The 16,848-nt window shown below is 37.8% G+C and overlaps 1 protein-coding gene across 1 annotated transcript; it reads right to left on the bottom strand.

Moving 5' to 3' along the window:
- Positions 1–766: 766 nt before the first annotated feature.
- cyyr1 (cysteine/tyrosine-rich 1) lies at positions 767–11,276 on the bottom strand. The gene is made up of 4 exons (XM_066660105.1): positions 10,861–11,276; positions 7,582–7,681; positions 2,871–3,031; positions 767–2,232 (listed from the first exon to the last, which is right to left on the bottom strand). Exons 1-4 carry the CDS (start codon positions 10,937–10,939, stop codon positions 2,102–2,104), a joined length of 471 nt encoding a protein of 156 aa, XP_066516202.1. The 5' UTR covers positions 10,940–11,276; the 3' UTR covers positions 767–2,101.
- Positions 11,277–16,848: the final 5,572 nt, after the last annotated feature.

The following is a 16,848-nucleotide window of genomic DNA, read 5'->3' as shown; positions in this document are numbered from 1 at the left end:
TAAAATCCAGACCTCATAGCAGTGAAGCCCATTGTTGCCAAGAGGTTGTGCTCTTTAATGAAGCAAAAATATTGTAAAATATTAAAAATATCAGTTAAATCTAAAATGTACTATTTTATAAGCAGTTAACTGTTTTTACTACTGTATTTCTTCCATATGGCAGAAAGACATTGAAAAAAATAACACAAAAGCTCATGAAGTGCAGCAACATGAATCTCTTAAGATATCTCCAAAGACAGCAGGAAAAATCCTTTGCTGTTATTTGCCACTGCTGTGGGGCGATTCATCAGGCAACAACAGCTCTTGTAGAAGGGACCTGGTTCAATAGCCACCTTTCTCTGGGGATCTTTCATCCCCCATCCGCCCGCCCCCCCCCCCCCCCCCCCTGTGCTGCAGAAGAATAATTGATATGGCAGTGCTATATTCTCCCCGGCTATCAAAGCCAGGGCTCTTTTTTGCAACGGAATCGGCTTATATTTCAATATGTGCTGTCTTGACTCTATGGAAATTGGTTTTCATGGACTCGGATCAAATAAAAGGTCGTGCTCAAATCAATTTTTTAACTACTGTGTACTCCAAAGCCTAACAGACACTTCTTGTGAAAACTAATGTGGCTTCAAATACACTCCTAGAAGGTCAGACTAGTAAAGACAGAGGGAGAAATAATGAGAGAAGTCAGATTGACAGAGCAACTGACAAACTTTTAAAATATTTAAGTTTATTTAGCACTTACATAGCGCCTTTCTAGAAAACCAAGGACGCTTTACAATCAACACAACATTCAATCCACACACACACTGGTGAGAAGTGGTTAATGAGCACTGCTAATGAAAATCCCTGCAGTAAAGGCTTTTGTCCAAATTTGTAATAGAACCAGTGTTTTTTTTAATGCATTTACAAGTTCCAATGATATCAGTAATAAACAATAGATTGACAAATCAATTTCATAATGTAATAAACATGTTTCAATTTATGAGCACATAGAAACCACTCAAAAATTCCACTCCCAAACTTTAACCTGAAGATCTGATACTGTCAGGAAAATCTGATGCCCTAACAGAACTGGTATGCTTATTTTTATATAATACCATAATTGCAATATTGATTTCTGTGTTATAAACCATAATCGGGTGTGGCTTAAAGCATGAGTTTCACATGGGTGATTCCAATGAACAGGCTCTCAGGAACATATCAGGAATTAATATTATGTTAGTAACATGCATACAGAATATATAGACAAAGGTTTTTCTAATCAGTTTTTAGAGGCCCCCAAGTTATTCAACATTTTTGCATTATCTCAGCTACCAAAAATCTTAAACTATTTAAGGTTTATGTATCCATAGTACAAGGATTCAGAAGCTAAGTTATAGCAAAAATGTCGACCATTTTGTTTAGTGGTGAGGGGCTCCGTACTGGTGAAGAAATGATTGGCTGTAAACGGCCAATCAGGAATCTATAATCTTAAATAAGTGTTTATTGGTTTATGGATGCTGTTAATACATAGGTTCTTAAATGTGGTCTTCAAATGTAATTTGGTCAGGAAAAAAAATAATAAATAGATAAAAAATGAATTTGTCCTCCATGACATAAATATGTTTTGTAGTTTTCCTTTATTATTTGTTGTCGCAAAACCTCAATGATCAACCTCAACCTCACAACATCATAAGCATTATGATTCAACCCATTGAAGATGGAGAATGGGTTTAGCCATGCAGTTTTTCATTTTCTTTTTGGCTTGTCCTACCCCTGCGTAATCCATTTTCACTCACATCTTTAATATGTAGACTTCCACTCTCATTCAAACATACAAACAAACGATAAAAAAAATCAGTAATATAAAACAAGTCTCTGGGAGATGATCCACACCCCCATTTTTAGCTGGACAGAACCCCAGCTTTGTAATTTGTCCTGAAGTCCTTAGATTAATAAAGGCAGATGCAGGCCTATTTCAACAAAAGTAGACCCAATAGCCTTGAGTGCAGTTTGCTTTCTACCTTATGATGTAACACAATGAGTTTTTAAGACATCATGTGCTCTGCCAAAGAATTGAAGATCGTATTTATAAATATGCTCCAATGTCCAGTGTCCAAGAGGTGAAGGTTCATTTTCTGTTGTAGCCTGGGTAGGGTGGAGGTGGAGAGTAGTTTGCTGTTGGTGGTGTTGGAGTGTATGGTGGTGGTCGAAGATCAGGAGGATACATCTCATAGTCATAAGTATAAGGAGGAGGTGGGCCTATGCAAACGGGAAAGTGAGAAGTTTGTTACAACAGCAAGGGTCTAATTGAAGGACACTCTAAATAAATTTGTGCATTAAATCATACATAATTTCTACATAAATAACACAATCTTAATTATTGTTACAAAAAAAATAAAAATAAAATAATAATAAATAAATAAATAAATAAATAAAATGTTCGCTGTTTTTGGACACTACCACAAAATGGCAGAACCCCAATATTGTGAATAGGGAACAGCTTTGGACAAGTACTAGTATATTTATATTTATTATTTTAATTAAAAGCTATGTACAGCTTCAATTACACCTACTCACTTTTACTTTTTAGCCAGCCAACAATTTATAGACAATATAAATCACAATTAATTTTTTAAAACTTACTAAAGCTATAAACATGACACAAATGAAGCTGTTGCCTCTGGCATAAAACAGTGGGCACTTCATATCTAAATAGCAATAACAGTCTCTGTGGTCTAAGTACAATGTGTAAGTAATGAATAGTTTTTCATGACAGTAAGCCGTGAAACACTGTAAGCACAAGCTCTGAATCATGACGCAGCAGTGCCCCCTTGTGGCCAGATGGCTGCATTAAACACTATAATCATGAAAACGAATGAAGTGTTAGATTTAGTAACCTGGGTAGCCCTGAGTCACTGTGTTGATGTAGGACGTGCTGAAGACCCCAACTCTCGCCCCTCTCCCGTTCTTCACACACATGCAAATGCACAGGAAGATGGCTGCCATTGCCCCCATCAGAAATACGACGCCAAACACGATCCCTGAAATTGCCGTGCCCCTAAAATACAAAAAGACATGTTAATGTATTAGGATTTTAAAGCTCAAATTCTGCTATTTTAAGAATAGCTTGAAATATCTGATGAAGGAATAATAGGAAGATGAGGCCTGCTCCTGCTTTGTACAATATTAATTTAGCAAAGGCAATCCTTTCTGGCTTGTATAAGATAATCCTTTGAGGATCTTGTGTGTTATTTTGATCCAAATTTTCCAACTGAATTAAATTGTGGTGAAACTGAAATTCCATGATGCACTGGATAGTTTCCTAAAGAATAATAATTAAAAGTGAACATCTGTGAGCTTGAAAGTTTAAACCCCTCACCAATTTTTATAAAGCTCCAGGTTTGCATGTGTTATACATGTATAAACCAGTGACAAATTTAAGATAATTCCTAAAGAAATTAAATTATTGTTGATGCTTCCAGACAAATGTACTGCATGACAAAAGAAATTTCAGAGGCAAAAGTGGCAAGATTTTCAGCCACTAACTGCTTTCGTGACCTTAACTTTTTAGACTTATACACTCTCAGAAAAACTGCCAATGGGGTGGTATCTTTTGCTGTCACTGTCAAGAGTTCATATTCAGTACATAATTGTACAAGAATATCATATTCTATATTATTTGTAGATTTTAAAGTTGTGTTGATTTAATACAGGGCACAGCAGCACCATGGCGCTGCATGTAGTGTCGTTGTCACACAGCTCCAGGGTCCTGGGATTGTGGGTTCAAGACCTACTCAGGGTGACTGTGAAGAGTTTGGTGTGTTCTCCCCATGTTTGCGTGGGTTTCCTCCAGGTGCTCCAGTTTCTTCCCACAGTCCAAAAACACATGTTGATAGGTAGTGGATTGGTGACTCAAAAGTGTCCATAGGTGTGAGTGTGTGAGTGACTGTGTGAGTGTGTGTCGCCCTGTAATGGACTGGCGCCCCTCTCCAGGGTGTGTTCCCGCCTCGCGCCCAGTGATTCCATGTAGGCTCCAGACCCACTGAGACCCTAAACTGGATAAGCGGTTACAGACAATAAATGAATTAATGAATGAATGTTGTATAATTAAACATACAAATATTCACCTCCCCTTCTGGAGAAGAGAATGGAATGTACCTTTAGGGAACACAACTATGTACCTTTAGGGAACACCAATAAGAATAGCTGAGGGAGAGTCCTATTGAACAGTGCCCAGTTTGGGCTTAATTTTGCTAGGGGTGAAACACACCCCAGCTGTTCACCAGGAGACAGTAAATGTCAATCCAAGATGTCATCAGATAATGTGATTAGAGAGGGACATCATAGTTCGGTTCGGTCAAAGCAAATCCTTCTGGTGGCTTGTGATGGCTAAGCACTTCCATATGTTAAATCAGTGTTCTCTGGTTTTAACCAATAAATACTGTTATCAAATATTGCCTTGCAAATTTGTTCAAATCCAGCTCGACATATCTTTCACATCCGAACTCTACCTAAAACCAACCATAGAATACGTTATGCTGTCTATTACAACCTCATGTTTCTAGCCATAGTGCATGAAACGTGTGATATTTTATGTTAACCTTCAAGCTTCTATCCCACACAGATGAGTGCTTTTGTTGTCCTGTTGTACCAGGCCACCCAGGCCTCTAGATTTATTTGCTGCCTCAATGAGAATCGTTTGGTTTTGTCTAGGCAGAGTCTGAACAGGGCTGAGTCAACAGTGATGTTTCTCTGGAGAGATGGAGCAGAGGGAAACATAGGTCACAAGGGGATGGGATGGAAAAAGGCTGCACTTAATACACACACCTGAACAAATACGCCCCCGGGGTTGCACAAAGACCTGCCGAAATATATTGTGTTTATGGCCCTGTGGTTATGTTTATGGAAGTGACATGAGGGGCTTCTCCACTCTTTGTTATCATAAAGTATTGTCAGTATACTGTGCTTTACAGTGATTTTACAGTAATTTTGTCATGTTATGGTGGCAAAAATAGTAGTTAACTTGAAAATAGTATAAAATAATATTTCAAATGCTGAAACTGAGAATTTCTTAGCTTAAAAAACACTAGGTAATAGTTTCAATTTCAGCACTGCAGAAACTGCACTATGCAACTTAAGGGGAAAATAGGAAACCACCCCTCCCTTGATTTCAAAACATTGCTATAAATGTTAGTGTTGCTTTAAAATAATAAATAGCTTGGATATTTCATTATCTAAGGTACATAAAAATTTCAGATAATTTGGAGAAATCTCTGTTTGCAAGGCACAAGGCCTAAAACCAGTACTGGCTAGCTGTGATCTTTGGGTCCTCAGGTGGCACTAAAAACAGTTTCTGTAGTGGAAATTATTTAATTGGCTCAGAATCACATGCCAGAATAATTGTCTTTGCTGCATCCAGAAATGCTAGATAAAACTCAAAGATGAAAAGAAGAAACCATATATAAACTGGATACAAAAAAGCTGCGGCTCAAGCTCATTTAAGATGGAATGATAGGAAGTGGAAAAGTGTGATATTCTTTTTGGAAATCATGGATGCCGCATCCTCTGGGCCAAAGAGGAGAGGGAATATCCAATATGTTATTAGTGTGCGATTCAAAAGCCAGTAAATGTGATGGCATGGGAGTGCATTATTGAACATGACATGGGAGACTTGCACATCTGTGATGGCACTGTTAAAGCTCAACGATATATATACAGATATTGCAGTAAAATACTGCCATCAAGAAAAAGTCTTTTTCTGTTTATTTCAGTAAGAGGAGGCCAATCCACTTTCTGCGTGGATTACAACAGTATGGCTTCCTAGTTAAACATTCTGAGTGCTAGACTAGTCCAGACCTGTCACTCTTTGAAAACAATTTATGAATTCTGAAAAAAAAAAAAAAACACTATTGACACTTTTGCACAGCTGAAATCCTCCACAAAGCAGTAATGGGAAAATATTTCACTTTCAAACCACCCAGTGAGCATTCAGTTCATTTGGATATCTGGCCATGCAAACATCACTATTGTATTGCTGTTTTTTATAGCATTGTAGCAAGTAAGTTAAGTGATAGAACACAAAACGAAGAAGTCCCCCAGCCTCCTCTGCCAATCTCCCTCATCTCTGTCAGCATCTTCGTCCACCTCTTCAAGGTAAATACACTTAATAGAACCAGTTTATTTCTTTACATTCTCTTTATGTATTATTTTTTATTCATTATTTATAAATTACATTTGTCTTATTTAAAAACATGTAACAAAAAAATTGTGTGGTTTGTGGGGGGCTGGAATGGATTAATAGCATTTCAATTCATTAAAATGGGGAAATTGAATTTGATATACGAGAAAATTGAGTTACGAGCTCGGTCACAGAACGAATTACACTTGTATGTCAAGGTATCACTGTATCAGGCTTCAAAAGTAGGCCATCAACATAAACTGTTTCCAGATGTTTTGTTTAAAACGCATTATGAACCTTTTAGATAATTCCATTGGGATATCATATGCACAGTTGATGCTAATATACAAATACGTACACTGTGATTTTTGCCTTGTACATTCAGTAGCAGTTATGTGAAGCAATAGATTCACTGTCTTTAAGGTAAGTATCACTAACAAATGAATTAAATTAACCGTACACCTATCAGACATAATACTGCAGTGCTGAGAATGGTCACCTGCAGTGGTGAGATTGATCCACAACCAAAATGACACCTGGTCTGTTATGGCTCTAACCAATGAAGGTCTTTTTCATGTTATGGATCATTGGTGTTTCGCAGAAACATCATGTGGTATGTTTTAAGTTTTATTTTGAAAGGAAAAAAATAACATTAGGATTCCACTATACTCACTAAAGTGGTTCAGCGTTTGCAAGTCTTCATTTTCCTGTCAGTTTCCAGTGTTAGTGTTAATATGTAGCAGGGTTCCAAAATTTGATTGATTTCGGTTAAATTTATTTATTTTATTGTTTCTGCTTTATTGATTGTTTGTCTCATTTTGTTAAGTTTAATTAAACTTAATTTTAAACATCTAATTAAGCTATTTTTCTTATTGCAATTATATGAATATGATCAGTCTTGCGCCCAATGATTCCGGGTAGGCTCCGGACCCACCGCGACTCTGAACTGGTTAAGCGGTTACAAATAATGAATGAATGAATGAATGAATGAATGAATGAATGAATATGATCAAAGGCTATTCATATTAATATAACACTAAATATACTGAATAAACTGATATTTATTAAGGATCTTATGCAAAGACAGTGATATCTGTAGAAATGTGGTATTTATTCTTTTTGGTCTTTGTCTAGTCGTTGTGAGGATCGAAAATTTCCGGCCTAGTTTTAAACTAGTAGGAACTAAATTGGCAAAAATAGGGTAATGTAGTTTAGTATTAAACCAACACCTAATTGTATTAAGAATATATAAAAAAATTTTGGTCCCAAAGTGCTGGACATGAGTGAGGTTTCAGATATGCAAGCATACATAACTGAAAGAACAGCTGCTAGCAGGTGTGGACAGGTCAAGGTTCACCCCATTGGTGAGTGAAGAGGGGAAAACTGCAGGGCAGATGGGTGTGATTATGTGTGTTTCGGTGATTACTCACGAGAGGACGTCCCCAACGTAGGCGTAATACGAGCAGCAAAACGGAGGCACTCCATCACAACAGTACTCAACACAGCCATTGCACTGGGCCTCTCCATGACCTGCAATTGCATTTAAACAAAACGCTAAATAATGCTACTCCTACACTTTAGCCCAACTTTAACCTTAACATCAGTCATCAAGAGGAAACTTTATCTGGCTGCATTCTCATGGGATACTGGGATCTGTGAAATTTCCCCACGTCATCAGAATATTCACATTTCTCTATCACTGTGGGAACATGTTGCAGGAAGCTTGTGAATAGGGGTAATGGAATAAACACATCAAAAATCCAATTCTAGCCCTCTACTGTCCAATGCTAGGGCCCTTTAACCTCATCTAGTTCAGAAATGAGCATGAAGTATTTGAGGTCATGTGCAGCTGCTCATGTTGATGCGTTTTCTATGGAAATTGTTCAGGTATTATGTGCACATCTGAACATACCTCAGCCCACACTTAAAGCATTACAGTTAACTATCACTAGAACACTGACCTTGTAAGTTGTGCTGATACGAATGGATCAGATCCAGCAGTGCTGCTAGAGTTTTTTGATGAATGACTACAGGACGACCAACACAAACTGTGCAGCAATAGATGAGCTACTCTCTCTGATTTTAAATACACAAGGTGGACCACTGAGGTAGGTGTTTCTAACAGACTGGACAGTGTGTGGACACAGGGTTTAAAAAATTAAGCAGCACTGCTGTGTCAGATCCACTTTTAAAAAGCAGGTTGAAACTGGGATTTAAAGAACACTATGCAGAGAAACATGTGGACTACATTCTGTAATTGTAGAACTACAGTTCTGTATGGTCAGTGGAGCTGAAAAAATGGACAATGAGTGTAGATACAAAAGAGGGATTCCTAATCTGGTGATCATTCAGTGGATTTCACTCTAAAACTTTTGAATTTTTCAGTGTGTAAACAGTATAAATCACCTGTAGACACATTTACAATAAGGTCAAATTGTGTGTTTTAAATGTTGTTTGCAAAACTGAGGTTAAAATATTAAAACATACAGTTTTAATAATGATTTTTGAACACAACCTTGCACACAATGTGCTGCTCTAAAATCAATTAAACAGGAAAAATTGTGCTAAAACAAAGTACTTGATTGATCAGTGTCCTTATGATATCCAAAATACAGTTAAAAAAAACCCACAAAAATACTTTAAGCAATTTGTTGTTTTTGGCCTGGGTTTTGTTAAATTCTGAGTTGGCTTTAACTTTTTCTTTCTATTCAGTACTTTATCTCCACAGTCCATCCTTGAAGAAACCAGTCCTATTCTATAAAACAACCTTCCAATTCTTAATCTCTAACACCCCTACTGAGCTTGTATGTGCTCTGCACAGACTAGTCTGGTCCTGTAGTCCGTGCACTCCTGGTTTTATCACTCCTTTTATTTTCTAACTCACTGGCTGTCATCGGATTGTGTTTTGGCTCCATATCCTTCTTTGCTCATGGCTGGCTTGATGTGTTATTAGAGCCCAGGCGTAGGCAGCTGATTTGCAGTCATCAGTAAAAATCATCTCCCTGTTTTGTCTGAGTAATGACTCTGTCATATTACCATGGCAAATGGTAATAAATGCAGATTTAATATGCTACAAAAGGAACAAATTCATACAGACATTGCATTAATGCTACAAATGCTTTGTTAGGAGAGATCAGTAATGGGAAAGCAAGGCCATATCTTTCACAGTAGACACAATGAGTGTCTAAATTAATTTCACATATGAAATGCAGGGTCTTGATGAAATGCAGGGTGTAGAAACAATGTAAAATTTGCTGTGCAAAAAGTTGAGACCACAGTCATTTTGTTCACATCCTTTCAAAGCAGACATTAAACTCAAATTATTTGGGTCTTAGTGTCGGGGAGAAAAAAAGCTAAACATATGAATAAAAGAAATTGATACAAAAGCCTCCACAACTAAATACAACACAAATATTATTATGTAAAATATACTATTTAGTTTGTCTTTATTAGCTTCCTTTCATTTGGGCAGGCTTGCTATAACATTTTTTCAAAGAAAATCCTTGAAAGTTCATTTTTTTCTTTCATATTCTAATAATTTTTCATTTAAATTATTTCCCACTTCCCTCCTTTCTTATGCAAGTGGGATATCTTGTATTAAATCTCCTCAGTAATATCTCCTGATAAATGGATAACATTTAATAGCAGTCTTGACAGGAAACTGAATAAATGAATAGTGATATAGAACTGATAGCAACCGTCTATACCCAGCCTAAGATAAGAGATAACTCTTTATTGATTCTGAAGGAAATAACAGAGTTACAGTATTGAGGCATATTACTCATGAACAAACATATATTAGTCAAAAATGAGAGGCTAGAGGAAAGTACAGAAGTGCTTAATGACATGAACATGGGTCTGCTGAGATTCAGAAGCCCCACTGCAGAGATTCCTCAGATTCAAGCCTTAAAAGGAGAAATCTGAGCTTTGAATTATGTCGGTAATTTGCAGTTTGCAGCTCCTCGGTGTAGTCTGGCTGTACGGGTGGTCTTTACGAGGTCTTCCTCTTACCTCTGGGTCCTGTAGGTCAACACGCTCAGGACAAAGGGACTATAGAACTTCAGCCACCTCTTAAACTGTTCCTCCACACAAACTGGCCCTCCCCCTCCTCACTGTGACCAGGCTTTTAGCCATGCGTGCATTAAACACCGAGGCATGAACAATATAAACCATCTATAAACACAGAACTAAAGCAGAATATGAACCAGGGAGCCAGGCTTGAACATGGCAAAAGTAGTTAACGTGCTGTTTAATCCAGTTTTGAAAAATAAATATATGAATAACACTCGTGTATATGTTTATGACAAAAAAGAGAGAAGACTACAGAGGATTGGTTTCTACCCTGAATCATCAGCCTTGACTGAAGGAAACTTTACTTTAGAATTCACTTTATTCAGATGTACATTAGCTTAACACAATTTAAGACGAACTTGCACTTTAATTATATCAGTTCTTATGTTAAAATGATGCTTTTTAATAATTAATTCTTAAAGGAAATGAAAGAACGGAGTAAAGTACATTCAAAGCACCACTTCAGTGAAGTGAAAAAAAAAACATATTTCCTTTGTTTTTTTCTTACTATAATATTTTTGAAGGAACATTTATCAAGTTACCACACTTCTTAATGTTGCCTTTACAACTAACTTCAGCGCTATGATCAACGGTCGAGTCGTTATTTTAAAAAGAAATATCCGTAGGCTATAACTTACCGGCGAAGAGGCAAAGAAGCAGCGACTCCCTGAAGAATTTCCAGCCCGTCTGTGAACTCGCAGTCCTGGGACTTTCCATACTGACTTTACGGAGTATTTGAAGTCGAATATTTTACACTTGACGTTTGAAGTAACGTATATTCCAGCCTCGAGTTCACCGTTTCTTCACCATAGTCGTGGTATTATGGTTTAGTTTCTGATACAGTGGGTTTATAGGTTCCACTGTGAGCTGTATCTCTCTGAATGAAAAACGGAGGCTCACTTCAGAAATAAGCTTCCACCGTCCACGTGTTCCTGCCCCCCCACACCGAAAAGAAAAGAAAAGAAAAGCGTCCCTTCACTTCTTCCTCTTAGGTTTTTTTTTTTGCCTCCTTCCTTTCTCTACTTCTCAGGCTGCCAACCCCCCTCGTCCAGCACTCATTTTCAGCCCCACATGATGCTGTTATAGGCTACTTCGCTCACGGATTCTCCTCCTCAGACAAAACAATGTCACCGCCTCCACCGTCACGACGCGCCACGCCATGTTTACAGCACCGTTTAGGCCCAATTATTTCAGGTACACACCGCTGGTCTCCTCACGAACTCCGCGGCATAAGGACCCTCAGTTACATAGCTCCAATTATGTACCCTCTTTACTAAGGTCTTGGGTCCCTGAAGTCTATATATAGAGAGCCTTTAGCATTTGTGTTCACGAATCTTATTCACAAGACTTATTTACAGACTGGGAGGAACAACAGTAAATAAAGCACTTCTCTGTGTTGTGTACCTTGTGTTCCTTTACTGTAAAAACTGAAGGTTTAACATTCAAATATAGCTTGTCTGCTGTAAAAAGGAATAGACATTGAAATTAATTAAAGGAACACAAAATAGATTTGGTATTTTTGCTGACTGATAACCCCTTTCAGTTGCAGCGTGTAATTCAGACTTACAACACTGTCCTCAAATCAAGGTGGGATTCATTCCGCCAAAAGTTACACAGTGCCGTTTTTGCACTGTGTTGAGCCTGGAGTAGCAACGACAGAGACACTGTTCTCCCTGTTACAGGTCAGAGAAGTATCACAATGATTTTGAAGCTGTAATTTAAAGGTAAAAGTGTTCCTTTAAACAAACAAAACTGCTTGTATTCAGTGTATGCATTTCACAATGGCAAGTGGTCATTTTGCCTAATTGCATACTTCAGGTATACGTTATAGAACTCGAAACTTCCCCCTAAAAAAGTGAGCTATCCATGACCACCACAAAACAAAATCTGAAGAACTCACAAAAAGGCCCACCATTCCCATTTAGCAAACTCGCAACACAAATAGAACAGGTCTCTGCAATCATTTTAATAACAGTGTAACTTAGCTTCCAAAATACAACACATTTACACACTTGGCTTCTCCCCTGCGTTTTCACTGTAGCATTAAGCTAATGATATGGAAACTACACCCAACACAAAATGTAGCATTGGTTCCTCGGTTTTATGACATCAGAAACTCTGGCTTCCTGAATTTGCCTGTTTGAGACAGTGTTGTGAAATACTGCAGGTTTAAAGCAGAAATGCTCAACCATACTTCTTATTTCAATAATAATAAATCTTGTAGCATATGAAAAAACAGTTCATTGACACACATTTTCACAGAAATGAATATTTTATACTCTTTTTGCCTTTATTTGAGTTAAATAGTTGCAATAATTCATGTTTTTTTTAACAGTGATTTTTCTTTATTTTCATCACATCTCAGTCTTTCCGCAATAGGTCCTAATTTTTAAAAGCAATTAGACTTTATAATGAGTGAATGCAGCTGCTTTAAAGTACACTTGTTGTAGATAGATCTCCAGTCTCCTTAGAAAAGCATGACATGTGCCTGGAGCTGCTAAATGTAAACAAACATCACAATGCAGAAGTGATAAACTCCACAGACCACACAGCAATGCCAAGGTTACCTGACATCACTAAGGCCCTCAGTACCCAACAGAAGTGTTCCAGCATCTAGTGGCAAGATTTCTCAGGAAATTAGAGGCTGTTACTGCAGCTATGAAGGTTTCCTTACTTAAGTTTATAATACTCATTAGCTTTTTAGTGATTCATTTGCTGTATTGATTAGATATACTACCTATAAAGCCAGACTTGATCAACCAGGGTTATGTCAAAAAACAAATACATCAATAAGGAGATTGCCCCACCTTTTGCTGCAATGACAGTCTCCACTATTCTAGTAAGGCTTTACACTAAAAACTGAAACATTATTGTGAGGATTTGGTTGGACTGAGTTGAGGTAGAGATATGGGATGATTAGATCTCGATCACAAATGCCACTCTTCTCTCCTCAAATTTTTACTGCTCCAGTGTACCCCTAGTTCCTTTCATCAGTTGCTGATCTGAATTACTCCTATTGCTCCCATTGTATTTCCCACTTATAAGATATCAACAGTGATATTTTTCAACAGAAACAACACAGGTGTTCATTTCTCCTAGCACAGAACATCACTCAACTCATTTCCCCCCACACCCCTCCCAGCCACATGTGCATGTATTTCAGCCAATCCTTATTGGGCTTGAATCCTTATAGCTATTTTTTTCCCCTAGTCAAAGACACTCATGTGGTACTGCTCCCTTGTGGATAATATGTGCAATGTACAAGCAGGGTGGAAAAAACTCTCAAACACTTTGAGGTATGCATAGATTTTGGTCTGTTGCATTGTCTGTTGTGCTGTAGTGGCTTTTCGGGAATTTGTCTTTAAGCTGATAATTATAATAATGTCCGTCTTTTCACCCTGGTTTGGTCCTTTAATTATGATAATGATCCCATTGAGTGCAGGCGCCAAGCAATTTATACAGTGATTTTTTTAAAGACTCATATTGTATAGGAATTCAAGTATGCCTATATTAAAAGATGACTTAATTTTCAGCGCTGTTCTATAGTGGCGTTTGCGATATAAAACTTTCATTCAAACTTAGCACCTGACCTCACTAATGCTATTCATACTGAATACAATTATCCTCACAGCAAAGTTTCAGCATCTTATGAACAGGCTTCTCAGTGGAATTAAGATTATTACTAATGCAAAAGGGGGTGATGGTGGGGGTGTCGGGTACATTATATTTACATAGAAATCATTTAGTAGACTCTTATCAGGAGCGACTTACAAAATATGCTTAGCTTAGCTAGGATCCAAAAGATACTTCAAGCATGTGCCAAACACACAAGTTAGTGTGCATCCCTAGAGACACAATGTTTACATACTACACGTATACATGTCAAATAAACTATGACAACAGGTACAATCATAAGTGCTGATTTCAGTCCTCTTGAAATTATTCTTTAGTCAGTGTTCAAAGACAGTGAGTGACTCTGCTGTTTGGATGCCCAGGGGAAGTTTGTTCCCCCAGTTAGGTGAATAACCAGAAAAGGTCTGGATGCTTGTCTTCCATCTTACATCTTGAAGGAGTGAGGGTCAAACTGACCTGTACGTGAAGCGCATTTGTGCAAAAGCACTACTCAAAATGGTTCTGAAAGTAGCGCTGCCTTCATGGCAGAAGGAACATTATTGGTTACCAGCCAACATGGGATGTATGTGATTGGTTAAAATGAACTGGGCGGAGCTTTGACGGCGCATTAAACTCCATGTAGACCCTCAGTTTTGCCTGCTCTGTCAGAAATGACTTTGGAAGAATGAATGTGCTTTTGTTTGGTTTCAAAATTTGTTGGAAGTGCTGCCAGAAAATCTCCCCTGATAGCACGGAGATTGCGGACCATTGTTCGCCCACTGAGGGCAAATTTGGAGGTCCACTAGTGTTTTGCACAGCGTTTTCTTGGCGGACCACTGGTGATTAAACAGAATTTTAGCACTTTTCCTTTCACAGTCCAATTTACATTTTTTCCTTCACTGGGTTCTTTTGTTATCTTTGTACAAGTAAATAACATTGGTAAATAATTTTAATCCAGCACAGTGTTAACATTTTTAGCATAATCATTTTCTAAAAGGCTTATACTCATTATTACATCTGGTTGTTGGTAATATTTGTATTAGTTGGTTTTCCAGAACAGAAGTCTCTGTGAATTTAAAATCTGTTTGAGGAGATTAAAAATTAGTTATATTCTGTACAGGACAGTAATCTGAGTGGTCCGATGGTGGACTAGCAGTGGTCAACAGTCAGTGGTGTGCCAGCCTTTTTATACCAGTGGACCGATATATGCTCACTGTATGGGTCAGCATTATGTTTTACTTGAATATAGGATAATGTAACTCAGAAGCACTGAGGCACCAAGGCACTGAGTTACATTATCCTCCATTTAAGCAAAACAAAATACAGTGAAACCTTGACTTACGAGTGAAACAACTTACGAATTTTCCGATATACGAGCCATCGCTTGGTCAATTTTTTGCTTTAAGATGCGAGTCGAGATCTGAGTTATGAGCGAGTGAGCTAGGTAGCCCAACGAGTGTTCAGTTCACTTGGTTATCTTGCCGTGCAACGAGTAAGTTAAAGTTAAGCGATATAGCAAGAAAAGAAAAACTCCCTCTAACCTCCTCCACCTCCGCCAGTGTCATCGTCTGATCTTCAAGGTAAGTACACTTAGAAACAGTTTAATTCTTTACATTCTCTTTTATTATGCATTTTAATCTTTATACATTATTTGTTATTTATAAATTATGTTTTTCTTACGTAAAAACACGTAACAAAAAGTTTTGCGGTTTTGGGGGGCTGGAATGGATTAATAGTATTACAATTCATTTTAATGGGCAAATGAATTTGATATATGAGCAAATTGAGTTACGAGTCACAGAAATTGAGTTTCGGTCACAGAACGAATTAAACTCGTAAGTCAAGGTATTACTGAACTGAAATTTTTTGCAACACTAAAAACAAATTATGAAACAGATCTACGTCTAACAGTAAATTGCTCATTTATTCCTTCCAAAGTAATTTCTGCCAGACAGAGCAGTCAAACCACGAGGAAAGGCTTATTATTATTATAGTTAATGATTTATGGTGTGGTATTTGAAAATCTCCACCCAATCCTTTTTAACCAATCACATTCATCCCTGCCTGTTGGCTGGTAACCAATTACGTTTCTTCTGCCTTGAGGGCAGCACTGCCTCCAGAACCATTTTGCACGTGCACTGGGCGCTTGATGGACTCTTGGTACAGGACGGGTTTTGACCATTGCTGTTAAGCATGGGGTGCTGGTCCATTTTTTACTTTATAAGTCATCATCAGGATTATAAATCTGATGCAGGCAGTTAGAGGATTTCAGTGAAGAGAAGCCAGAAAAAGATTCAAGTGAAGTTTCCAGCACATCAGCTTCAAGAACTGACTGTTCACTTGCTGTCTAATATGTAAATAACATGTTATGTCATAATAATAATAATGTTATTCAAGTTAAATGTGTGTGGTTTTAATCTTGTGGCTTATCCATATGTTACAAAAAACTTGGCCACACTTGCTCATTCAATTCAATAGCACGTTTAATTCCCAGTGCTTCCAGGACTGAAAGCTGTAAAGTAGATGTTGGTATATTTCTTTGAGAATTTGATGTCATTCAGCCATGAGAGCATTATTGTGTGAATGTACTGAAGATGGATAATGAATCACAGCAGCCACTTACTGCTCCACTTCTCCAGAGAATGCAGTTTCACTGCTCCACAGCCTAAACAAAGGGGCGAGGGAGGGGGTGGGGGTCTGTGTTCCATTGAGACCTTTGACCCTTAAGCAGCTGTTTATGTCCAGTGACATTTCACATTACACTGTTTGACACATAATTGAAATAATGTATCTGTATGTACCTCCTATTATAATGTAATAATGTACCAGTTAAAGGAACACTAGGCAAGATATGGTGTTTTTGCTTCTGGGCTTCCCCTACAGTTGAAGAGTGTAATTCATTCAGAAAAATCCTTACATATACACATAAGTATGTAGTGCAGTTTCTGCAGTGCTGAACCTGGACGAACCTGGATTCTCCCTTTTACAGGTCCCTGGAACATCACAATGGTTTT

This window comes from Hoplias malabaricus, chromosome 2 (assembly GCF_029633855.1).
Source record: "Hoplias malabaricus isolate fHopMal1 chromosome 2, fHopMal1.hap1, whole genome shotgun sequence".
Taxonomy (NCBI): Eukaryota; Metazoa; Chordata; class Actinopteri; order Characiformes; family Erythrinidae; genus Hoplias; species Hoplias malabaricus.
The sequence above is the reverse complement of the archived record's forward strand: the minus strand, read 5'-3'. Positions and strand labels throughout refer to the sequence as shown.

Coding starts and splice junctions, on each gene's coding strand:
- cyyr1 (XM_066660105.1), bottom strand. CDS start 10,939: ATGGAAAGTCCCAGGACTGCGAGTTCACAGACGGGCTGGAAATTCTTC. Junction 7,682..10,860: donor GCTTCTTTGCCTCTTCGCCG/GTAAGTTATAGC, acceptor ATGCAATTGCAG/GTCATGGAGAGGCCCAGTGC. Junction 2,233..2,870: donor AGTGACTCAGGGCTACCCAG/GTTACTAAATCT, acceptor CCGTTTGCATAG/GCCCACCTCCTCCTTATACT.